The 26,039-nt window shown below is 37.8% G+C and overlaps 1 protein-coding gene across 1 annotated transcript in view; it reads right to left on the bottom strand.

Annotated features, from left to right (window-relative positions):
- LOC139963919 (outer dynein arm-docking complex subunit 3-like) overlaps window positions 1-25,921 on the bottom strand; it is a 30,851-nt gene extending 4,930 nt beyond the window's left edge. The window contains exons 1-9 of the mRNA XM_071965146.1: window positions 25,640-25,921; window positions 24,476-24,675; window positions 23,561-23,740; window positions 22,642-22,869; window positions 21,580-21,846; window positions 20,185-20,345; window positions 18,236-18,392; window positions 5,325-5,480; window positions 876-960 (exon numbers count right to left, since the gene is read on the bottom strand). Coding sequence (XP_071821247.1) covers window positions 876-960; window positions 5,325-5,480; window positions 18,236-18,392; window positions 20,185-20,345; window positions 21,580-21,846; window positions 22,642-22,869; window positions 23,561-23,740; window positions 24,476-24,675; window positions 25,640-25,709 — 1,504 coding nt within the window. The 5' untranslated portion in view covers window positions 25,710-25,921. The remainder of the gene's footprint in view (window positions 1-875; window positions 961-5,324; window positions 5,481-18,235; window positions 18,393-20,184; window positions 20,346-21,579; window positions 21,847-22,641; window positions 22,870-23,560; window positions 23,741-24,475; window positions 24,676-25,639) is intronic.
- Window positions 25,922-26,039: the final 118 nt, after the last annotated feature.

Raw genomic sequence — 26,039 nt, 5'->3', positions numbered from 1 at the left:
CCCACGGGGGATCGCACCTTGAATTTTTTTTTTACTTGGTATTTAGAGAAAAATGTAGAGAAATACTCAAACTTGTACGTAGAAAAGTTTGTACTAAATGACGACGAGAGGATAATTTTTGCCTTTCCCCAAAAAAGCCTTACTTTTGCAAAGATAAAGGAAGCGTTAAGGAATAGCTAGAAGTCAGCTGAATCAGGACAACATTACTATTTGAAAATGAAAAATAGGTAAATTTTGTTAGCCACAATATGAGCTACAAGTTAGAACTGCAAAATATATGGGGGAAAATGGCAAGAAATATTTTGTCGAAAACTGCCGGGTGGTTAACTGAAGTGAATATAGCTACATATATATGTATGTACTCAACAGTCAACATCCATGAGATGTGTATGAAATCAAAATAACGCAGAAAGAAACCAATATTTAGTGGTTCGTATCCTTCTCCCATACTGGAGAAAGATATCACTGGATCCGGCCAATGATAACAACTTGAGGAATGTTGCCGGCCTTAAGCCAAGATCTTTTTTCATTTTTTCATTTTTTTATATTTAATTTTTAATTTTAATTTTTATATTTATTTATTTATTTTTTAAGCCAAGATCTACCGATACCAACGGTACACCCTACAACACAGTTTTATATATATGAAGGACATAAAATTTATGTTAACAATGCCTTTCATGAAATATGAAAAACACTTAAGTGACTTTTCTGAGGCTATTTCCAGGTGGTTTTTGGTTTCTCTCCCACTCTTTATCCTCTCCTTAGAACCATTAGCTCATAACGTATGCAATCCGCCCGTCCCCCACCTCCCACCCTATCACCGAATATTGTTTGGCCCACAATGGCCCCCATTCTCAATGGTAGGCACTTACCGTCGTAAACCATGTCTCTCTGTGTAGTCGGTAACTTGATGCGGGTATTGTTGTGAGGTACTGTGCTTTCCATGCCAGCTTGGAACTACAAAAGACGAAAAGGAAAAAATTCAAAGTTTTGTGTCAATTTCTCAAAATTTCTCGAAAGTTAAAAGGTTGGCAGCCAAGTATACAGTGCAAGCTAAACTGTTATTAAAAGAACAGAAACACAAAGATGGATTGGTTTTTTTTCAAGCAAATATTGCAGAAGAACAAGAAACAAAGATAAATACAAACTTATATGTACACTAATTGGAACTATATCTCAGTTCAAGGTGATATCTGCAAATTTTCAACAACAAAGTCACCTAATTTCGTGCCAGTTGGAGGTTGTTTCAAAAAAAAAAGCATAATATTAGTCACAGTACAGCTCTTTAAATAACTCAGTTAAATAACTTTATACCATTATCTTAAAATACACTTTTAAACTTGACATGATTGATTCTTAGCCATATTCGTTTCAATTTTGTTCCCCCTCCACCCCCCCCCCCCCCCCTAGTCACTGGCAGCCATAGTTTTTACTTACACAAAAGAGAAAAGTAAAGCTTCCAAAAAAAAAGTAGACAGAAAATAGAAAATAACCTGACACAAAATCTCAGCAAATGTGATACTTAATTCAACTATGGCATTGTCTTTGCATTTTTTTTATTATATTTAAATTTGATCTTTAAGTACTACTTTAGGTGTTGGTACTTTTTTCCTTATTTTTATTTCTTTTCAGAACTTGCTTTTAGTGATGAACGAAACCAAAATTTCTTTCTTTTCATTCCTATTTTTGGTTGAAACCCTCCTTGATACTACAATGAGATATTGATGGTAATTACGTCAATTAACCTGTAAAAATAAGCAATTTAGACACACACACACAAGAAAGGCAGACATTGAAAGCTTGGAATAAAAGTCTTAGGAAACATAGAGAGAGAGAGTGCTGTACGTTTCTGTGATTAATCCCTGAGCTGTTTTTAACAAAACCAAAAATAAAAAAATAAACCCAATTTGGGAGGGAAAAAAAAATATATGGCAATTGATAGCAAATTAAATCTTTAAATGTCTCACATTTACAAGTGTGAAAACTGTTAATGTCCTTACCCTACATTTCAGTAGGGGGGATAATGGCATTGAATATGACATTTGCAACCTGGTTTTAGAGGATGTTAAAGCGAATGGTGGAATTTTTGACTTTTTAGTGGCAGACTAGCAAAAAGTTGTTCTTAAAAGTGTATTCATCTACGATTTGACTATGTGTAAGATTTTGGTTCGGATCGGAGTTAAATGTTGTGTTTGGCAGCGAGAAGATGTGTGATGATTCCATTTCTCTCCTGAAAACTACTGCTACCCTTGAGGATTTCCAAGGATGGGAATGCATAGGTTGGGGGGAGGGGGAGGGGAATTTCCAGTGCATTTGCTTAAAAGCAATTGATTATCGGTATTTTAATCCTAGTGTACCATACCTTCTACTGAACATGACAGAAGTGGGAAATAAATTTCGAAAAAATTAAGTCGTTTTTTGGTCCCTTTCAATGGCAAATGCTTGTCTGAGAGAGGCCAGGAGTAAGCTTGCTTTCTTCTTCTTCATTTTCTTTTTCCCTCCAAATTTACAGGGGTGAAGGTGCAAAATTATTTTTTGATATGCCATGGACAGTTAGAGAAAAAATGACTGCTTTCAGCCCAGGTCGCTTTTGATATGTGTAGTACATATGGCTGGTAGTTTTGCAGAAATTTCCCCTTAAGTATGTACTGCTGAGTTAAATGCTTATCAATTTCGACTTGTTTAATACAGTAGTCCAAGCATATATGTATAGACTATTAGAACTATTTTGTCATGTCTTTATATGCAAGACACAATATGGCAGAACAATTTTAACAACTTTGTTATATGGCCTCGATTAACATGCTTGTTTGCAGTGCATTTAACTTGTCAAGGACGATGGTGTTGGTTGTTATGCAAGGGTGCTCGGTTGTTTACATGAACTTAGAAACACATACATTTTTATTACCTAATTAATATTCAAATATCTCTCATTATAACAATTTTTCAACAATTCTGTCTTCTTGGAGCTCTGCCAGATGAATGGTCAACCACTTTGTGTCCAAAGTGGAGAGCAGACCAGACAGCCAAAAGATCATCTAAAATTCAAATTCATCTAAAAGTTTCCTTCAATCGGGTAACAATGATAGTAAAGTAGCTACCATACACTTTGTCTAAGCATTTCACATAAGTGTCTATTGTTATCCTGAATAGCTTCAACGTATCACATATCGCCTAAATCCTTTGGTTTGCCAACTTTTTAGAAAGATCCCTTTTTTCCTTTTCCAGATAGATTTTGTTTCTAGAAAACTTTTGATCACTTGCTGAATAATGGGCAGAAAGAAGGAATAAACTAACCTAGATTTCCTTAGCATCTATGAATTGTATCTGATATTCGGTAGCAAATGCGCGTTCATAATTATAAAGATAATACAAACAGTCACACCTTATGTCCTCGGTCTGTTACCCCCCACCCCCCTGTACATCCTGTACCTTCCTTCCCCCTTCCGTTGCTTAACACCTTTGTTCCACCGAGCATACCAAACCATATACAGTATGTATATCTTTATATTACTGTGAGAACACGCTACTTATTCAATAACACAGAATCTCTCTCTCTCCCAGAAGTCACGACGTACACCAATCGTGTAAGTATATCAACAAGGAGAAGGCAGCCAAACTGATCAGGGTTCTTTTTGTTTTCCTCGTCATCCCTTGACTTCGATTCATTCTGAACGTTGAATCAAAACTAATAATGGTCCACAGATCAGGAAGAGCAAGAGCTAGAGAGAGGCTGGCTGTGGCTGCACTGTCAACGTCGAGCCTTCTGCTTGCGTAAGCCGGCATCCCAGAATGCAAAATTTTATTTCACTTTCAAATGAATATTGCTTTGGGATGCCCTTTAAACTGTACGAACATGTCACAAATCATGACTGCGAGTCAAGTGTTCGGATTCCGAGTGATGGATGATATTACACGACAGGCAAATGAGTTCCAAATGCACTTCATCAACTAACATGAAAACATCTGCTAACTTTGAAAAATTAGGGTTCCCCTCGATGATCTCGTCACGGAATTTTTTTTCTCCGACTTTTGACATTAAACCATGTGTTGACGATGTCTAAAGGTTTCGACAGAGGTATAAGCCGGGAAGCATTAGCCTGCCAAGGCGTATTAGCCTGACACATAACCAAGGAAATTGACTGCCATCGCGATAAAAACAGACGATCATTTTTTCTTTCGATTGCTTAGTCTCCCCTCCCCACCCACCTCCCCCCCCTTTTCAAGAAAAAATAATAATAATATGACATCTTTCGTAATTGATTTCAAAATTCATCAAAATCCATACCGGGTGGGTCAAAACCCTGCTAATGCCTTCTAAATATTTTCCAGTTATAGGGGGGAAAGACAATATATATGAACGGAGCAAAACTAGAAAATTATTTATATATATTTATGCTTTTGTATAAGTGAGCTGGTGCATGACTAGGAGATGTGAGCCTTTACTAGGTATAGAGCTTATTTCGGGCTGAGGGTGTCAGTCCTGTTTTACCGGTAGATAAAGTTTAAGATAAGAAAGTAAATCACAGTGTTTGGCGTCATTTGTCATTCCACGTAATAAGTAGATTGGCAAACACAAATTGTCAGAACACATTTTGAAAGGGGCCCCACGTCTCTCCGGCGTGTAGAATCGTTTTAACATGCTCACTTTGGTAAAAAACACGCAAGTTTTCTTGAGATGTATCAATTGGTATGTGGAGTTGAAGGAGTTCTATGATCAGTGAGCAGAGACGACTTCTTGTAGCCCTATATTTTTTTCACACGCTGACGATTCGGAAACGCCCGAGCTGCCTTCGGTATTTAGTGAATGATATGGACTTGACGAGACCTAGTGTTTAAGCCAGACTCGAGCCGAAGGATTAACTATAAAGTGTATTTTGCAATGTCGTCCGATACCAACAGTAAACATCATGCATACCACTAAATGACAATAAAATCAACTGGCTGGGTAGATTGACTAAATTATTGGAATGTTTGCAAGCTGCTACGACAGCTATAGTCTGTAGACGACCTAACAAAACACAATGGAATGCACTCTTGAAGAGTTGTGTACACACACACACACATTAGGGCTTGGAAAGTTCAAGACCAATCATAATAATAGACCAAGAAATATTAGGGGGGGGGGAGGAAATGTCAACAATTTGTTTTTGAGTGGGGGGAGGGGGTTAGAAAATGTCAAAATGTCAAAATGAAAATGTGAAAATATCACTTTCATGGAGAAAAATGAGCCCTCGTTTTTTGGACACGAGGAGATTCGAGAGCTGGAATTATGCCTAATTCCAAGCCCGTGAAATTTACTACTTTAAAGGAAGCCCTACCTCTTCCTCTTCGATCTGTTTTAAGGTCTCGTCTACGTCATGGCCATCCAGTTCCTCCAGGAGCTTCAGGAGTTTCTCCTCGCAGGTAGCCAGCAGATCCAGCACATACTCGTCAGCTTCTGGATTCAGCTGAGCTTGAGGGACGTGGCCTTTACTCTGAAACGACAAGTTATGATTCATGAATGGTCGATGGATACGTTATCATATACGTACAAACCTCTATGTACATAGAGTATTCATTTTACTGTACAGTTAATATGAAGATACAGGCTCCCAAACACTCAGGTTCCCCCCAACATCCCATTGTTATCAATGCTCAGGTACCACAAAAATGAATGTAGAATATGACACCAGGCGTCGATCAGAGCAGGGTACGATAACGGTTCCACTCGGCAATTAATCAAATCCCATTTCACGTACTGTGCAAAATTTACACAGGGCCGATGGATGTACTTGGGAGAATTTTGGTTCCCCTCAAATCTTGTAGTTAAGCCAATCTCACACATTACACAAGGTACAGTAGGACTACAAAAGTACCACTTGTAACAAGCAGATCAGCGTCACCAGGTTGGCCCCCCTCCCCCCCCCCACCCCCACGGCTGTTCCCGTCAAAACTAAATTCCATGCCACATACGTACTGACAGTGCACACGGTTAAGTACGACTACAAAGTACCAGTTGTAACAAGCAGATCAACGTTACCAGATAGCCCCCTCCCCCACACCCCCACGGGTGAGCACATACTGAGCAATCTGCACAGCAGCATCAAATGTTTCTCTGCGCACTCATCCCCCCCTTTAACATCAATAAAGTCCCATTTCACACATTCGTATTTGTACAGTATGACGTAAAGAGAGCATATATCCGTGAATGTTTAATATCGACTTATCACCGGGTACCCTGCTGCTCCTACTCAATTCCCTACCTACTGTAAGTTACTCTAAGTATACTGTGCAAATTAACAGAGCATCGAGTCATATTCAGTTTTATGCGGTATCACATGCTATACAAAATGGTCAAGTTGCGATCCTGAGTAAAGATGTATATATAGCAGTGTTTCTGCACTGTATGAACTTTAAGTATTCAACGAGAGCAACCCCCCCCCCCAAAAAAAAAAATCAGAGCCCTCGGAAATGCTATGCATAAATTTGAACGCTCGATTATTCCCTGATATCCTCTCTCTCTGTTTTTTTTTTATTCTTTTTTTTTGCTTAAAGGAAAATGTGTTTTGATAGCTTTGATCAAATATCAATATTACTGTATTATATCCACTGTACATTATAAGGAAGGTGGGGGAATCATATTATTCTGTGATCCATAAATATTAAAATAAATCACTGCCAACAATTTTAATATATATCATATTAAATGCATTTATCTGTGTGTGCATATTTTGACAGTTACGGGACCCGGAAAAATCCACACATTATCCGGTAAATGAGACATATATGTTACAACATGAATGTTTCATGGGCATGAGATCGCTCATCCGTCAATTTTGCAAATTCATCTCGAATGTACAAACACGCCGCCGAGCAGAATCTAATTAGACGTCCCTAATAATAGCCAGAAAATTACAAGAACTGCATCAATCAAAAAATGAAATACGAAATCCAAGAAGGAATTATCTTCAATTTTATGATTATTACTTAATTGTCAAAAGTGCTCGAGATTTATTTCTTCATTTTCATTATTATTTGATTTTCTTCCCCCCCCCAGAATGAAACTTGATACAGGACAAACTTTTACATTGACTTCAACAGATTTTGTTTGTTTCCTTTTTCCCCTCTATGACAACCGAGAAAAGCTCGATGCATTTACTTTCGAGAGCAAAGTGGAGTTAGAGACTGGAGTCTCTTTATTCTGTACTCAAAATTCTATTAAGAGATTACGATCTCACCTTGAAGAAGAAAAAAAAAAGCACTCGACAGAAATTTTTATCAAAACAGGAATAAGGGTGAGACGGAGGAGATAAAAAAAAAATGATAAAAAAATGAAAAAAATAACAACATACAAGCGACAGATGTTAGGTAAGTGCTGCTCCAAGCAGATACGGATACCGAGGATTAATAATCGTCTCGAGTGTTGTTTTTTTGCCAGAAAAAAAAAATATCGTTATGCAAATCAATAATGGTCGGTGACAGGAAAGAATATCAAAAAAAAATCTCTCCTTGAAAGAGATTTTAATAAGCAAACATTTGAATGATGGGTCCTTCAGGTTTATTAAGTTCTATCGGACCATCTGCTTCTCCAGCTAATAAACTTTCAAATAACCACATACTAAACATGATGTCGTTTCCTCTTTAACGGCTTCGTGGAGATCGTACCTGCTGCGAAATGCACCGATCCCGATGCAGAATTGTGTACTAAACGGTTAATATATCTGTCCAAACAGGCATGCTCACTCTCTCCGATGGTTAGGAACTTTTGAAGGAAGGTAAGATTTCTTTTAACAAGAAGTGGGGGGGGGGGGAGGGAGGGATGAATTGCATGTACATGTGGGTAAATATATGGAACTGTGTGAGTGTTTTTCACATGTACCTGTATATTGTGAACCACTCTAGAAGAATAAACGAAATGGAATCACCCAAATCACCCAAAAAGAGAACTTTTTCTCAGATACTTCCACCGAGACAAAAAATTGTAGCAATGAAAATACCGTATTAGTACATTGAGCTGTGAGCTTTTCTGAACCCTATGCACTTTTGTATCTTAATGAGTCCTTTGTTTTACTGAAATATGTATATAAAAGTATTCTTCAACATTCAATGAGAAATACAGTTCTGAAAGTATGTATGATTCAAATGCACCTCTCTGGTAGGGGTGTGTAAGAAAATTTCTGTACATGTATTAGCTATTACCCCAACCCCATGGTAACACCCAGCAATGACACTTCGCCAGAAAACACCCATAAAATATTTCAGCAGGTGAGAGTGCCTTCCCTCCCTAAGTCCCTACATCCCCTTCCACCCCCTCCCTTTCCCACACATCCCCCTTTTCACCACTGTTCTATCCTGTACCCCCCCCCCATAGTATCCTGATCTTCGTACCATCATCCTAGAAATCCAAACTAGAACATTTTGTTGTAATATTTTAAGCACGGACCCTTCTAATATTTTTACGTTTTTCTTTTAACTTTCTCCTCGGGGGGTGGGGAGAGGGGGAGGGAATCCTCGACTGGCATGAATCTTGAAGCTACAATCCCTCACAATACTCAACATACTACAGTACAGTACAGCACAGTGCAGTACGGTAATTGTACTGTACAGCAGTTCCTGCAAAGTACATTGGCATCATCTCCGACCCATGAGTTCATTGGCACATTGATCAGGCCGGTGGACGAGTGAAGGTTACTGTCTGTGAAAGTCCACTTTTAATGATCTTTACATCTGTTCGGCGAGGGTAAACCTCGTATCAATCAAAAGATTGAGCTATTATAACATCCGAAATCTCAAAACTCTGCTTTCCCCGTCGCTGGCAATTCTCGCCACTCGACAGTCGCTGTACTGCCGGGGAACGTATCAGGGGGGGATTTCACGGGGACAGCCGGGGACTTAGAGCTCGGACTGTTTAAAGACATGCCGTCTAAGTCCCTTGTATGCCGTGTGTCCTTCCTTGTCTGTCTAGCACTGTATGTAGCAACGTCATTAACGATTCATGGTGAACATCTCAGCTGTCTAAAGGAATTTTCTGTTTTTTTCCATTTCAAAAGTTGGAATGATTAAAATGTACAAGGATTTTGGCAGCAATTATCAAAAAAAAAAAAAAAAAAAAAATGATGAATATATTAATCCAATCATCTAGATCGACAATCAAAAACTTTCTCATCTTCCAAGCATTTCTCTTTATTTAAATGATGACTTGTTCAATTTGTTTGGTTTTATTCATTATCTTATAGTTTTAATTGAAATTATAAAAATTTTGGCCCCCCCCCCCATGTTGTTGTTGTTTTATTCTAATTAATGAGAAATAAAACATAATAAAGGTATCTTCAGTGATAGTGAAAGAACGATTCATGTTAGGTAAACTAGTGGGATCATTGTTTTGTTTTGGCGTGCGATTGAGCTATGTGTAACCATCCCCTACCGTCAGAAACCTGACAAGGAGAGGAGATGGGGACAGTCTAGGGGCCATAGCCGCAGGAGACCCAGGGTCATTTAGGGTGTCCAGCAACAACAGAAAATGGGGGTACAGAACAATGCAATCTCTTTATCATAATATACAAATGGAGAAATATAGAATTCTAACAGATGGGTATTAGTTAGCTCTAGATACCACTGCTACAGGGTAAATGAGTAAATTGTGACCACAACGGTCATAGAGAGATATAAAAATCGAAGGAAAAAAGCGCACAACCAACTCCGAGCATCTTATCGATTTTCGTTTTCAATTTAATTTGGATAAAGCAACACCAATCTATCACTGCTCATCAAACACAAACTGAAAGTTAATGTAGCATGCATAATTTATCTACCACTCATTTACATCGTCAACGTGTGTACACTCTCACCGGGGATATTATATATTAACCTTCTTTTTCTTTTTTAATTAGTATCTAAGCCATGTATCTAGGCAACTTGCCAAACTTTTATCTCCCGTTTTTTTTTTTACATTGTTTCATGAATGTGTAAGGATTTTCATAACTGTTTCATTTCATGTCTTTTTAAATTTGAAAAAAATATTGAAAAAAATGGAATATTTAAGCATTCTGGCTTTCATAAATAAAACTCAGTCCAACTACAAATGAATGAATTAAGATTGATCAAATCACATTCTTGCTACATTCCGTGGAGAAGATACTGTACCATACAAGTTATGTTCCTCCTGACTTGTGTCACAACCACAAAGCATCAAAAGATACTTAGGGTGCTCTTCGGGTCCAGCACCAGAACCAGGAACTCTGGTCTGCGTTGAAGAGGGTTGAAGAGGGGAAGAAATGGTTGAAGGGGGGGGGTCATTTCCTTTCTTTTTGGAATGAGAGCTCTTATGCGCAGATAGGTTGCATAATTTTCAGTATCAAATTTGCCCCCCCCCCAAAAAAAAAAATTCACCTCCTTTTCTCCATTAGTACAGTTAGTTGTATCAACATAGTTCCTAACATATATTTCCAATAACAGTTTCATTGACACAAGTCAAAATAATATATAATTTGTGTCTATCCCTGAAGGATCACAAAAAATATCACAAACATACACACTCAGGCACACCCAGACACAAATAATGTGAAAAGCCTATGTCAGTGGATAAACTCTTAGTGCATGCACAAGTTGGTCTTGTGCTTATTCTTATTCGTGTATGTGTATGTGTGTGTTTCAGTTGCTCGTTTGTCAGTCCAATGACGGGCGATACAGATCGCTGGCGAAAAAAAAAAAAAAAAAAAACCCACTGCCTTTAATTATAATTAATTCTTGTCCCTAATGCGCAATGACTACATTTAATACACAAGAGCTTACATATAGCTGATCTATGTTTATGTCGCTGTAATTAATATCACTTTTTTTGCAAAAGGTACAGGATGTTTAAACCTCAGCTGGAAGCCAAAAAAAATGGACTCTAGTAACACATTGATGCAGGTATTAAAGAATACAGTGTGGTACGCCAATGGGTAAGAATTTCATTACAGATATATATATATAGATTAGTACGTACATTCACCAATAATAAAACCCAAAATCATTTGCCTGCAGATGGTCAGAAAGTTAATTATTGAATCCTTACAGATTGTTTTTCTCCCCTCCCTCTCTTTCCACCAAAACTCAAAAAACATGTATATATATATATATATATATATATATTTATATTTATATATATATATATGTAATAATAAAATGACTAAAGTAAATAGCAAAGATTTGGTTTTTAATCTTTAACTCCACTCGGCAAGATTGACAGAAGGGGGAAAAAGAAGAAGAAGAAGAAGAAGATGAAGACAAAAAAAAGGGACGTGCTATTAAACTTTCATCAACTTTACAGGATTGATTGCCACTCTACTTTCTGATCTTAAAAATCTAAAGTGAGAAAATGAAGAAACATCTGCTTCTCCATCCAGCTTGGGGCATCTTCTCCTGCAAGTAGTAACCAGTCTTGGGTCTTAGTTACAGATGATTCCTAGATGGCAAACTTACGCAAATGATTAAACAATTCTTTTAATTGCAATTAGAAAAACAGCATCTTCTACTGGCAGAATTTCCCTGCGGTGAAATTTATTCAATTTTGTTTCGCCCAGGGGCCTCAACATCATTACAAGACTTTTCCTGTCCACGTAATAGAAAGTGCACTGAACACTCGATTGCGAGAGCCGAGTTCAAAAGCAAAAAGAAAAAATAGCCTAAACGAGAAATGAAAAGAATGACTGTGGTAATGAGCAATGACTTATGCTACCCTGTATTCACACTTTGGTTAGTTGTTTAGGGGGTAAATCAATACTTGATTAAGGAGGGGAAAAAAACACACAAAAAACCCTCAAATCAATCTGAAATCTTCAAAAAAAAAAGAAACAGAAAAAAAGGTGACGATTAAACTCATCAGACTGGAATTGATTCGACTGTTTGCCTTCTGAAACCACTAGACATGTCAGGCTTTTGTAGAACCTGACAAAAACAAAGAAACACAGCTTTCAAATTCCTGGCAAACTTTTTCATTTTCAAAACAGGCCGGTGTAATTCTGTCAGTGGTTTGACCTCCTTTTGTTTACACAAACTAATGCATTTGTAATTCACTTCTATTGTTACCTGTGTACTTTTTTTTTTACTTAATTCAGATAAAGCTTTCCCCAAGCCCTTCTCCTCATCCCCCCCCCCTCCACCTCATAGACCCCTCAGAAAGTTCACTAGTGCTACAATATTTATGTTTCTCTAATGGTCCACTAACGCAACAATTGGATCGAAATGGAATTTGACACACTGCTTGTTAACAGGGCAATTGCAAATTTAGCTTGGAATGACCTTGTATATATTTGATCAGGAGTGAAGCCCCTTTGATCAAATTTCCTCAATTTTGGATGAAATATCAAGTCAAGTCAAGGGAATGCTCTCTGGATCAAAGAACTGACCAAGAATGGTGACCTCTGTGCAAGTGCGACCTACTTTCAATGACTCATCTATGAACAGAGGTAAATCGATGCATATATGCAAATGTACAGCAAATGTATTGTATGGCATGTAAGCGATTCTATGTTACATCATCTGGAGTGCACTCAACCATATCCTGCCTGTATCACAACCATAGCCCAATTATACTCCAACCATATCACAATCCTATCCAAATAATATCCTACTTATATCCTGAACAATAAATAACCAGATTCTATCCCAACCATATCCTGATTGTATCCCAACCATATCCCAATTATACTCCAACCATATCACAATCGATTCCAGACAATATCCCGATTGTATCCTTAACCAAACATACAGTAACCTGATTGTACCTCAGTCATATCCCCAAAATAACCAGATTGCATCTCAACCAAATCCTGACTATATCCCAACCATATCCCAATTATACTCCAACCATATCAAAATCCTATCAAGACAATGTCCTGATTGTATCCCTAACCAAACATAACCTGATTGTACCTCAATCATTCCCCCAAAATAACCAGATTGCATCCCAACCATATCCTGACTATATCGAACCATATCCACAATTTGTACTCCAACCATACCACAATCCTATCCAGACGATATCCTGGTTTTATCCCAAACAATAGATAACCAGAATCTATCCCAACCATATCCTGATCGAATCTTGCCCACATCCCAATCATATCCCAACCATATAACAATCACTGGTAAATACATGGCGATTATTACTCTCTTAAGAGAAAGGAGACTTCTAAATACAATTAGGCAGGTTAGCTACAAATCTGTATCTTACTGTAAATCTGGGAATTACCCCCCCCTCCACACTGCCCCCTCCCCCTCCCCACTACCCCCTCCCCACTGCCCCCCCACATCATCCCGTTATTAATTACTAACTTGAGGCAGTTTACAAACCCCCATGTCATAGATATACAGTACAGTATCTCTTCTCCATCCTAGGAAACTACTTGTAAACTTTCAAAACCACCAGGTAAGTTTATACTCTTCTAATTATGGAATCACATCGACTGAAAAGGTTTTTTCATGGCACACAAAAAGCTTGAGCAAACCAGCTAAGCTAGGAACCTTTAAACTAAATCTGCAAGTTTGTGTTGAACTGGTCCACAATTTACACAATACACAATTTACACATATAATACCTCTTTCAGCCTATTAGTTTAATACTGAAACTCGGCCAGGTACAGCAAGATTAGTGTTTGAATTCAATCAAGGGTTGAACAATGAACAAATGTAAAACATTTCATTCTATTTGTGGGATACAGGGATTGTCTGTACTGGGAGGACATGGTTGGTAAGTTTTAACTTGCAAATTATTTAAGACCATTCAATCAGCTGGAAACAAATAGATTTTGAAAAGTTGATTTTGAGGGTATCCAATTTATGTGCAGATAAGTATATATGACTTGCTTGCGTAGCATGATGGAAGACCACAGGCCCTACGGCCCCAAAACGAAATGCGGCTGCCACATCTAATGAAAGTAATGTCATTAATGCCATTTTGGCTTCTTTTTTGTTAAAAAGATAATAGTAATAATAAGAATAATAATGTAATAAAAAAAATAAAAATAATAATAATATATGAAAAGTAAAGGGAGGGAACATCGAAAAACAACCGCCTCTCCACCCACCCCCCCCAAAAAAAAATTTCAGTTCCTCCTCCCACCCCTCCCGCTACAAGGGAAAAGCAAAATAAACATCATTTTTTTTTATCACTGAATAAACATTACTGTAGTTCATGCCAGACCTACTGTAGGAAACTTTCTTCTTTCCTTCATCATCATAATCATCATCATTTTTAGTATTTATTTTTATTTTTTTTTATCTTGATAGGCACATAGACTTCAAAACCTCAGCATAAATCATTTATTAATATCATCATCATCATCATGATCATCATCATCAGTAACAGTAGCTGTAACTAATATTAAAAGCTTAAAGTCCAAGGATGTTTTCCTTGTGTGGAGAAGAAGGTCCCACGAGTGGCATATATGCTTCCGAAGGGTGACTTGCAGGTTATTTACAAGAGACTGACAGAGAGCGAGAGAGAGCTTAAAGTGAATATTACATGATGATTAAAATGTCAACTCGGAGAGTTTTCAATGGTTAAAAGTGCATTCAACCAAATCCAATCATGAATTCATTACATATTGTGAAAATTTTTACCTCCGAAAAAAAAGAAAAAAAAAAGAAGAAAGACAAGGCTCTAACTTTTTCCAGATATGTCATCTTGACGAAAATTAATGTCTGCACTGTGATTAATGAACGGCAATACGGTTTGTAACACAGATGGTGATTATTAAGCGCCGGAGCTTGGAAGAATTAATATAGCAGGATTGGTACATGCAATCTGTAGCGGACGGATGATGGACAGGTGGATTATATAAATAGAGGGAGACCTTCTAGAATAACCTGACCTGGCAGAAACTTGCAGAAAGATTTAATTCCAAAAATTGAAAGGAAAAAAAAAACGAGATAAAAAGAGAGAGATTTTAATCAAAGGTAAGGGCTGTACAGTAGATAGGGTGGCCTAATTGATTTTTGGTTTTCATGACACTTGTATATATAACAAAGGCATAACTTTAATTAGACTGTTTAATTTCCCATTTCTTGCTGATTCATTTTCAGGGTTTCCTTACAGTAATGCAACAAAACAACATTTGACAAAACATTTATCAAATTCAGAAATTTTGGATAAGACTGAAGTAACAGACCAATATGTATATGGAAAACTTCAGCAAACTTCAGCTTTATAACTTGTGTACATGGTACAAAATATTTTTAACTTAATTCATAGTGATCATCAGAGCAAAGTCAAGCGATATTTTTGACAGAAATCTTGAAAAACTTTTCATTGTGGTAGGATGTTTGTTCTGTGCTGCTATCCTAATTAGCTCTTGAAATAATAAAAGTATGTATGATATTTTATTCCCCAAATTTTTTATTGCATCTTTTGATGTCTTTATTCGGCTTCCATCTTGTGATAAACATTCAAAACGTTACAACAAGTATCTGTTTGGGCAACAGACTGGTTGTAAGCGAGCTTAATCATAAGCCAAATACCGACTACTTCATGATTTTGAGTGAAAAGATCTGGCAAGTTTGTTCTATTAAACTAGATCAATTAATCTATTACAGTCATAATTGGTCAATCATCTGTAATGTTTGGTCAAATTAATATTTTTATGAAATAGCGGTCAAGTGTAAATTGTTCTTTTAAAGACGTGGGAACTTGATTTTTGTGGAATGCAAAAGTGATTAAATATTTGACCTAGAGTATAAAGGATTTTTTTAAAATTGTTTCCAGTACATCTGTGCGCACATTTGACCTTTCTAAATTAAAAATCAATTGTACCTTTTGCAAGGTCTGATAACTTATTCATTTTTTCCCTTATGAAAAGTACCTACGAACTTTGCAAACGCTTGGCCACTCGTATGGCCTCCTGGATGTCTTTTCTTTTGTATTGAATCGGAAAACCTCGCTACGCTTGTGAGAAGCAAGATCGTGTAAGAGAGGAGATTTATAAGATTAATAAGATTAATATCAAAATATATATTGTTTAATCTTGAAGACTTATTTTGAAATCGAAAATTGTCAACACAAGTCTTTTAAGCGAGTGCATACAGCTCTACAAGAATCATCAGTGGGATGGCCAGCCAATATTTAGAGCTGGTGGGGGAGGGAAAGGGAGGGTCGGGCGGGGGGGGGTGAAGTGAGGTCTCCAATCATTTAGGAAACCAACAAGCTCCCTAAATGATTTCTCATCTACATATATCTATGGCGCAGGCTGAAGCGATGAGCAAAATTCAATAAGATTGAGGATTGGTTGGAGGTACAGAATCAAGGAGCAGACTGTCCATGGACTCACTATCCCCTCCCCTAATCCATTTCTCTTTTGACTATACCACTACTTTCAACACTCTGAAGTAAACAGTATAAGAATTAAGCTCATTAACCAAGTTGAAAGCTACCACAAACAGAAATAAGTTTTAAACATCATAAAGAATCATTTTACCTTAAACCCCACTTGCCCCATTACCATTCCCTCGTTAAGTATCGCGTATCGTTTTCCTGTTTCAGTAGGTCGCGACCCAAACGAACAGAACTGGAAACGACGAAGACGACACACCTGCAGAAATTCTTCCTCCGGGGATGTGACATTTGAAAGGAAGAATCAATGACACGGAATGTCTTCCCCGGTTGTTTTGTTGTAATCTGAGAAAGTCTTTTAAAACTGGAGAATGTATCGAAGGAAATCAAGACATCACCTGTTTGGTACATTAAAAACAACGGCGTGCCATCAAAAGCATTCAGAAGATATATATTTTCTTTAACTCTTTTCTGGTCATCACTCACGGCGTCGCGACATATGGCCCGGTGGTTATAATACCACGACAAAAGTGCACTTTTTTCCCTCCTTTCCCCCCCCCCAGCTTTCGTCAGAGTCTGACACAGTTTTATAAGATGTCCTTTCGAGCTTGAAACAAGACCAATACTGCATGACAGCACAAATTAACTAAAAGGAGATTCAGTCTGATTTACAGGCTGGCTGGTGGAAATAAGCTAAACGGGATCGGAATTAAACTCGCGGTGTCCATGTTAATCTCATTAGGCCAGAAATAATATATTTCTCTGTGTGTGTGTGTGCAAAATTTATTATCTTGAAAGGATATTAAAAAAAGGGCAAAATGAATACATGAGTCTCGGCCATGGATGAACTTTTAATTAAACAGTTTATTTTAGAGCAAAAAAAAAAGGTTAGCACGTATCGATGTGTAAGATAAAGATTTGGTTTATAAAAAAGCAAGGCCAAGATAATCTGATGATGATGATGATGATGATTATGATGATAATGACATAGACGTTGCTGCTCGGTGGCTATCAAGGCCAAATAAGCACCGTCGGAAGACGGAGAGAGTCAAGGAAATAGAGAGACAGGGAGAGGGTGGTAGGAGGAAAAGGTATTGAGAGAAGCGGACGTTTGACCTTAAAAAGGGTTATTAGCCCATGGCTCATATTGGAATGACTTTAAAAACACACTGTTTGTTCAGAAAGCAAAATATATGAATAAATATATATATTAAAAAATCACTCCATTGGCTAGAGAAAATATCCCTCGACTAGAAGGAGCCGAAAGAGAAATATTGTGATAGCGAGATTGCTGCATTAAAAGGCTACTGCAATTGGTCGAGCAGCCGCGGTAACTGATGGATGAGATAATCGTACAAATTTAAGCACAGTCGTGGCATTGATCTATGGTAACACAATTTTTTGAGACATTCTCAACTTGTAGTAGAGAATGTTTGTCTCTATGGCAAACTGCGGAGGGACATGACGAACCTCCCACTGGGACGAAAACCCGATCGGTCATTATAATTGTACACGAGTAATAATGCTTTCGTGAACAACCGCTCCTCTCCATTCATTTATAGTACACGCACGGAAAGGGAATATATCTAGCTAAAAAAAAATATTTTTAATGATTTTATTTCCCCAACGATATCTTTGTTTAGATATGATACCTTCTCTCTGGAAGGGGAGTCCTCCAAAATTTGAGGAGGAAGGGATCAGGGCAGGGGGAGGAGGAAGGTTGAGTGTGTTAGATCATATTTGTACCAGTTACGTTGCTAGTTGACGTCCCTTCCAGTTTACTCGGTCCCTCTCTTTAACTTCTAAAGTCAAATGCTGCTCATGGCAGTATAAGTACGTACCTGCCATGCATGATCCCGGCTCTCATATTTGTCTTTTATCATAGCATTAATAGGGGGGTTGGATCTTATGTAAGAGGTTTACTATGATGTTAATACTTACTGCCTTGATATGTTGAAGCTTATCTGCTAAGTGTTCCACGCCAGCCTTCACGTTCACCAAGATCTTGCTAGTTTTGTCTGTCTTGCCCTTCCCTTCCTCTCGTCTTGTCGCTTCCGTCTTCAGATGAGCCTGGAATTCCTCCAACATTCTCTGACCGCTGAAGGACGAGAGAGAAAAGGCAGTTTTGGTTATTAAAAATAACATTACCGAAAAAGAAATTGTATGTTTTTGCATAATGGCAACTATTTTCATTTCCAAGCAGATTAACTAATTTTTCAGCAACTAACATTGCCTTTTTTTTTTCCTTATCACTTTTTAAGGCAACAATAGATTTCACATCACCTTAAACATGTGGGTAGCTACAGTAGTTATTGAATGAGAATTAAAAGTTTCGTCCTTTCTTCTGAAGTACTGTAGGGCCAGGCCTCTGTTTCAACTGTGACGAAGGGCCTCATGAACCTCGTTAAAGTGTTGAATCTTTCACCAAAGAGAGTAACTAACTTTCTGGAGGTTTCAAAGCTATCTGCTGTGACAATTTTTCCAGGAAGGTAACAATTTTCTTTTTTGTGTGTGGCTTTGTGAGGAATTTTTTGGAACACATTACATTTTCTCTTTCGTAAAGTACGAACTACAGTAAAAAGAGTTTGTCACAGTTCATGAAGAGACAATTTAATATCTTTTAACTCTTCTCACAGTTCATGAAGAGACAATTTAGTATCTTTTAGCTCTTCTCACAGTTCATGAAGAGACAATTTAATATCTTTTAACTCTTCTCACAGTTCATGAAGAGACAATTTAATATCTTTAACTCTTCTCCCTTCTGTGATTTATTGATTTCGTATCATTTTTTAAAGGTTACTACAAATTTTAAGGAAAACAGAAGGGCGAAAAAGTTTTTTTTTTATTAATTGACGTTAAAAGAAACAAGGCGCACATATTATACTTTGCACAAACAAACAGTCTACCTAGAAAGGGTAGGTTTGCAAAGTGGGGCCAATCTCTGCTACACGTATACTCTCAAGTACTAGCAAACTGTGTTCCAAAATACCAGTCGGCTGCTTTTACAAGGGAGAAGGTCCCTTTAAAATACGATATTATTCTACAACAGCTGGTGATCATGATCAGAACCACAGACTTAACTACTGTTGCATAACAGATGTTATTATTAGGGCTGTGTTCTTCAATTTCCAGAATATTATTTCTTTTATATTCTCTTTATTCTTTCTGTTAGTGTAATGAGATCACATCTCGTTCTATCTATCTATCTATCATTCATTTCCTTTCACTTTTTTTTCTTCTTCAAATGTCCCGACTTATGTCAAATAAAGCTTGCAATTTCCCTGTTAATATCAATCTACAACCTTTTTTTTCTTTTTCTATTCCAAGGTTTAAGATTGCAAGATTGCTTGATATTATGACATTTGACAACTTTTATTCTCAAGTCAGGAGATAATTTAGTGTCCATATTTAGTAATGTACTCTGGAGGTGAACAAACCTTTTTCAGATGAAATTAAAACACTTGAAGGGAAGTGATGGACATGGGGGAGGGGGGGGGGGGGTTGAGAAGGGGGTTGATCTACAAAAAAGAAGACAAAAACTCTTAATCAACATCATAATAACATGCTGATCTTGTAAGATATGGCTTATGAAATCTTCCAGATTTTGATATGTTTTAAAGTCTCATTGATAAGGGCTTTACACAGATTTGCCTTGTTAATAGTTTTCTTTTGAATTTACATTTCCTGTATATTCTTGTATTTTTCCATATTTGTTTGTTGTACTTTTAGATGCGTATATGTTTGTGGGTGATTGTGTCTTTGTTTTGAAGTGAAGGCTCAGAGAATGACATCCTGTGGCGGCTTTTATCAGTATTGAAGCAGATAAAGCATAACACATATTGTGAGGAGATAAGACTTTCACTATGCACACTGATCGGGCCTCTACTTACCTTGACAATTTAGCTTCACCGGAGTATTTCATTTCTTCAAACTCTTGCTGCAGTTTCGCCTTCTCTTCCCTCAACCTGACCACCTGTTTCTCTCCCGATTCCTTCAACTCTTCTAGGTGTTTGGTGGTCTTTTCCTGGTTCTCAAAGCGCAACACAACTTCCTATTAAAATTATGAATGTATTTTTTGTTTCCAGTTCAGATTAAATATAAATTAGCTTAAAAAGACAAATTATGAGATTGTCTGGCATGACTTGTTTACTGTGTGTCAATCTTTTCCCTTCAACTGCCTGCCAGGTAATAAAAGGTTAGAAAAGTAAAAAGTGTGATCCACCCCTCCCTTTTGTAAATAGTCATGTACCAAAGATTTATTCATTTTACTGTATTTCATGACGGCATACACCATTCCAGTTTCAATTTTACTATTTTTATACATTCAGTATGCTTGTTTTATCAAGTGGGTAGGGCTGTGACTAGACACCGGGTATTATACGCAAGAACAGAAAACTATCGTACAGACCAGCTCAAACCCACGCTATCGTTTTGTTCCTCTCCCTAAATGCAGCAAACTCGACTTGATTTTTCGATAAAACTACATATTCAGGATAAGCTTGAAAAAGACATTTGACCCAGAGCTAACATGACTGACAGGATCGATTAAGTGACGAGATGATTTAACCTCCGCTGGATGGAAAACACCTCACAACCTCAAACAATTATGTGATATATCCAACATTCTTGACTGGATCATTCCACCAAGAAAAGAGAAAGATTTATTGCCCCGTTGAACACTAGGAACTTGATAGAAAGCACACAGGTGAGGGCAAAGTGCAGCCCGTGCCAAACTTTTTGGTTGGCCTACAAGATTTTCAACACCCTATTAATGTGGCCAACAGAATGCTTTTATATCAGAGCAATGCTTTCATCCAACTTGAAATCAACTAAAACAGTGTAATTCACTGCATGACCAAAAGGGAAATTTTCTTTTTTGTAGAAACCCTCGAGGAGTTTTGCAAACAGGATCCATGGAGGATATTTCAACTTAACAGAGGGACAAAATTGCTCTTAGATCAATCTGATATCTAAGTTATAACCATATCAACTAATTTTTCAGTTTTGGTCTCATCTCCCAAAGCGTATCGGCCTGCGGAATGATCGCAAAAAAATCTTCACCCTTTCGTGCCAACCCCATGACTGGAAAAGAAGTTGTGAATACTTTCGTACCCACCCTATGACTGGAAAAGTAGTTGTGATGACTCTCCTGCCCATCCCATGACTGGAAAAGTAGTTGTGATGACTTTCGTACCCACCCCATGACTGGAAAAGAAGTTTTGAAAGATTTTTGTGCCCACCCCATGACTGGAAAAGTAGTTGTGATGACTTTAACCAATCCTTACCACTAGGTCAGATACTCCAGTTGCCTCTTTGATCGCCAAGAATGCCTCCTCAAATGTAGATATCTTCTTCTCCTGGTCTTCACCACTGATAATCTGTTTCTGCTCCGGGGTGAGTTCGTCGTGCTGAATCGAGCTTCTCTGGAGCCGCCTCTCCACCTTCTCAGCGTGGGCTTTCTTTTCTTCTGCCTGTTTCTTCAGCTCGTTGAGGGCTTCCTCTCTCTCCCTCCTCTCCCTGTACACCGTCTCCTCGTGCTTGCCTAACTCAGCCTTTCAACGAAGGAAAAAAAAAATCAAGTTCTCGTAATAATGGCACATATATGTAAGAACGACCAAACAAGTTATGGAGTAAAATTAAAACTTAATCTTATTACTGTGCCTTCTTAACACAGTGAAATGTAATACATGTTTACTTTTGCCATTAACTGAATGATTTGCTTCTTTTATTTATTATTATAAGTTTTGCCTTTTGTAAAGACTATTTCCATTACTTTACTTCTGAACGAATTAACACAAACATCCCATCAAACTTCTTTGAAAGTGTTATGCCCAAAATTTGTTTGTAAACTCAACTATAACTGAAGGAAGCAAGACCGTAGTTTAATCTGTGGATTGCAAAGTAAAATGAAATTGGCTTTTGTGTTTACTGCCAGTCACTGAAGAGTACAATAAGCAAAACATACAGACCTTCCTCATTATCTGCAAACTTTAGAATGAAGAAAGAGCTGTTTTGTAACCCCTTGACAATGGGCTAATTGTGTTAGGGGCAAGTTGATCAGCTTTAAGTACTAGCAATAAGACATTTCTTGGTATATTTGGGGTGCAGTGGTTCACTTTAGGGTTTAGGACTTCAACTGAACCTTGTTCAGGATTCTTTTCTTTCTTTTTTGGTGGGGGGGGGGGTAAGGAGGGTGAGAGGAGGGAAATAAGAGGGAATGAGAGGAGGGGAAACATAACAAAACCCAGCATCACTCTTTGTCTCTTAAGATCTGGTGCTGACACCTCTCATAGTTTTTAAAACATACTTAAATCTTTTCTCTTTTCACTATCTAACATGTGGATTACCTTGGCTGCATCCCGGGCAACTTGAGCATCTTTGTTCATCTCCTGCAGTTCCTTCAACTCTTCCTGTTGCTTCTCGATGTCGGCCTCGAGGTCATCCAGGTCATTGCCAAAGGTCAAACTGTCCTTAATCATCTGGTCTCTGATTGACAGGTAGGTACGATTTATGTGCTCGGCTTCTTGTAGCTTCAGGTTGGCTTTGTCCAGACGGTTTTCCAGTGACCTCAGAGCCTTCAGGAGAGGTAGAGAAAAAAACTGTTGGATCTAACTGAAAAACTTTTAATTAATTGACTCAAACATATACATTTAATTAACAAGGTATTACATACCCAGCCTGACCAAATGTAAACAATTGGTTTGGAGGGTAAAAGAGTGCCCTCCCCAACCAGCCAATCACCTTCAATAAAACCAGAATTTTCATTTTACATTTACCATCCTTAGGGTCACCTTTTGCTATAATCTTGACTTGCAAGAGTACACATGGTAGCATCTACCTTCACTGCATTCCTGAATAAACTGCTTCTTAAACGTTGCTGCCCATTTCCTCAAACTAACCCTGAATTTTACCACCTTTTAAAGGGTTAACTATTGCTCTCCATTCCCACAATAATTTTTTATTTTAAAAGTAAAGTGCTCACCCCAGGATTTTCTTCCCTTCCTCCCATACCCTAAACTCAAACATTAAACATTTAAAGGGTTAACTATTGCTCTCCATTCCCACAATAATTTTTTATTTTAAAAGTAAAGTGCGCACCCCAGGATTTTCTTCCCTTCCTCCCATACCCTAAACTCAAACATTAAACCTACTGTTGCTCTCTGATAAACTTAATTTTGTGATGATACAACTTAGCACTGCTCAAACTCGCTGCCATCCCATCTCCTTAATCAAACCTTACTCTTGGGTTTTAATAGTACAGCTTACCATTGCTTCATCTGAGGTACCAGCAGTCATCAGTTGAGCATCAGAAGCATCCTGTAACATTTGTTTGTTCTGTGTGTTCAGCTCTTCCAGTTTCTTCTCCCTCTTCTGAGTCTGGGAGATTGATTCATTCAGGGACTTCTTGGCTTCACACACCTTTTGATCCATGGTTCTGATTGCATCCTGCCAGAGTAAACAAAAGAAGAAATATTAATTAAAGATATTATTAGAAGTTATGTTTAACAAAGTTCTGTAACACTCAGCAGCAAAATAAATTAATGCATGGGATGTAGCATGTCGCAAAGTTTCATACCATGCTGTGCACATGTCTGTGTGTAGTTGTAAAGCTTTCATAAACAGCTCGTAGTGATGTAATACCATATTCAGTATGAGGCTCATAAGATCACTTACAGTGCATACATACAGTAGTATGGAGCAGTATGAACCACTGAATTGACGAAATATTGCAAATTGCAATAGAGATCTAATGCCATCTAAACACCCATTGCCTTCCAATCCAAATGACCCAGATAGTTTAAAGTAGCATTTTAATAACCAGATTCAGGCAAATTAATACAAAGGTTAGCTCTAAGAACCTGTCCTCCTGACAGAGAAGGAACAAGCTTAGTATAGGTAATCAGAAAGAACAGGGAACAAAATTACAGTAAGCCATGATTCTCAAAAGCAAAGTACTATAAGTTGTACAGTAGATAATCAGTTATGATATTATGGTGTGTATGTTCTATGCATTGGTCTCTTTATTTTCAAGAGTAAAAGGAGGCACTCTCCAGAGGTCTGTCAGCTGCTGTACATAGCAAGGAGCTGTAGAACACCTTTTGCATCGAACAAATGTTATGAAAAGAAAACTTGGAGAAATAACTCTGGAAGTTTAACCAGTTACTTCAAGTTTCTACTGACCTTTCCAGATTTGCCTCTCATGGATGCCCTCTCTACATCCCTTTCTCTGAAAGCAGTGTTGATCACACGTTCATCTCCTGCTTTGCTGTCCGCCAGGTTCCTTCTCAGCATCTTGTTTTCCTGTCGCAGTTTTGCCACAGAACCTCTGTTCTGCTTGATGGTCCATTGTGAACTTTCGTAGTAAGCCTTCCTGTCACCATCTGGAATGAATGAGATGAATGTTGCAAACCTTCGGTCCAAACAAGATTACACCAGTACTAGTAATATATCACAGAATGAGCTACTGATCGAAACTTGGCATGTAAGAATTTGCTTTCATTATACATACCTCACAGTCACACATTGTAAGCTTTACCGATTTGAAAGCTCAGTGAAATATATTAACTTTAAAAGTAAACAAGGAGAGAAGAAAGGGGATAAGTTTTGACATCAGATGGTCTTGAGAAAAAGAAGTTTTCAGCGTATGCCTACTCCCAAGGTATGTAGACAAACGTGGTCCTCCTACTGATAAAAGGTATTCTCTAGGCTAAGCCTACACTAGCCTGGCTACAGTACCTAGGCTATAGGTGGTGTCACTGAGTCCTGTTCATTAAATGGGAAATTGTTACCCTCGTAAATTAACTCACAGCTCTTTGATTTGGAACCTTTCCTTTATTGGGAGGGGGGGAGGGGAAGCAATTAAATGATTCCCATCAGCATTTTCCTCTTGTATCTTCTCATGAACATGGAATTGTAACTGTCAGGTCTATATTTCTTTCCAATTCACCAAGATTTAAACATAAAAGAATTGGATATTTCCCTTTAGAACATTTTACTTTATGCCTTAGAACACAGGCTAGACCTAACCTACTCTATCAATGCTTCTGTAACTTTTTGATGCCTAGCAAGTAGCAGTAACTGTCTACAATTTAAATTGAAAACCAACCACTGAAATATTCCTGAAGGACAAGGAGTAACATCATGATCAATATCTTTATAATGTTTGGATATTTACTTGGAACTATTCCCACACTCATCACATGACTAGGTTAAAACATGAAAAAGTTACTAGGCCGGTAGGCCTCTACAGAGGGAGACTTGATCCACGGTTACAACTTTGCTCGGTGTTTTCCTTACTAGTATTATGTCCGAGGCCTAGCCTAACGTTCATATGCCTAACCTTACCTAAAAGAGCGATCTTTCTCTGAAGCTCGGTGATTTGATCGTTTATTGAAGTTGTGCCAACACCCGGCATGATGATCTTTGTTCTATGGATCCTCTTCTTCCTGATAAAGTTAATTTCTTTTCCAGCGATTGAGAATAAATATCAAATTTGCCTGGTTCACTGCCAGGTAATATTATTATTTCAAACGAATTGAATCGCATAGGCTACCCTACACAATAACACAGTACAGTATGTTCACTACGTGTGAACAATTGTATAGTGACTTGTGTTATGTATGTACGGGTTGAGCGACACAGCTTGCTATGTGTTGTTTGACAGCCGCCATTTACCGTTCCCTAGCAACTTCAATAAGAAAGGATGAAAATTTGTCAAAAAATGTTTTCTTGCGTTTTATTTATT

This window comes from Apostichopus japonicus, chromosome 22 (assembly GCF_037975245.1).
Source record: "Apostichopus japonicus isolate 1M-3 chromosome 22, ASM3797524v1, whole genome shotgun sequence".
Taxonomy (NCBI): Eukaryota; Metazoa; Echinodermata; class Holothuroidea; order Aspidochirotida; family Stichopodidae; genus Apostichopus; species Apostichopus japonicus.
The sequence above is the reverse complement of the archived record's forward strand: the minus strand, read 5'-3'. Positions and strand labels throughout refer to the sequence as shown.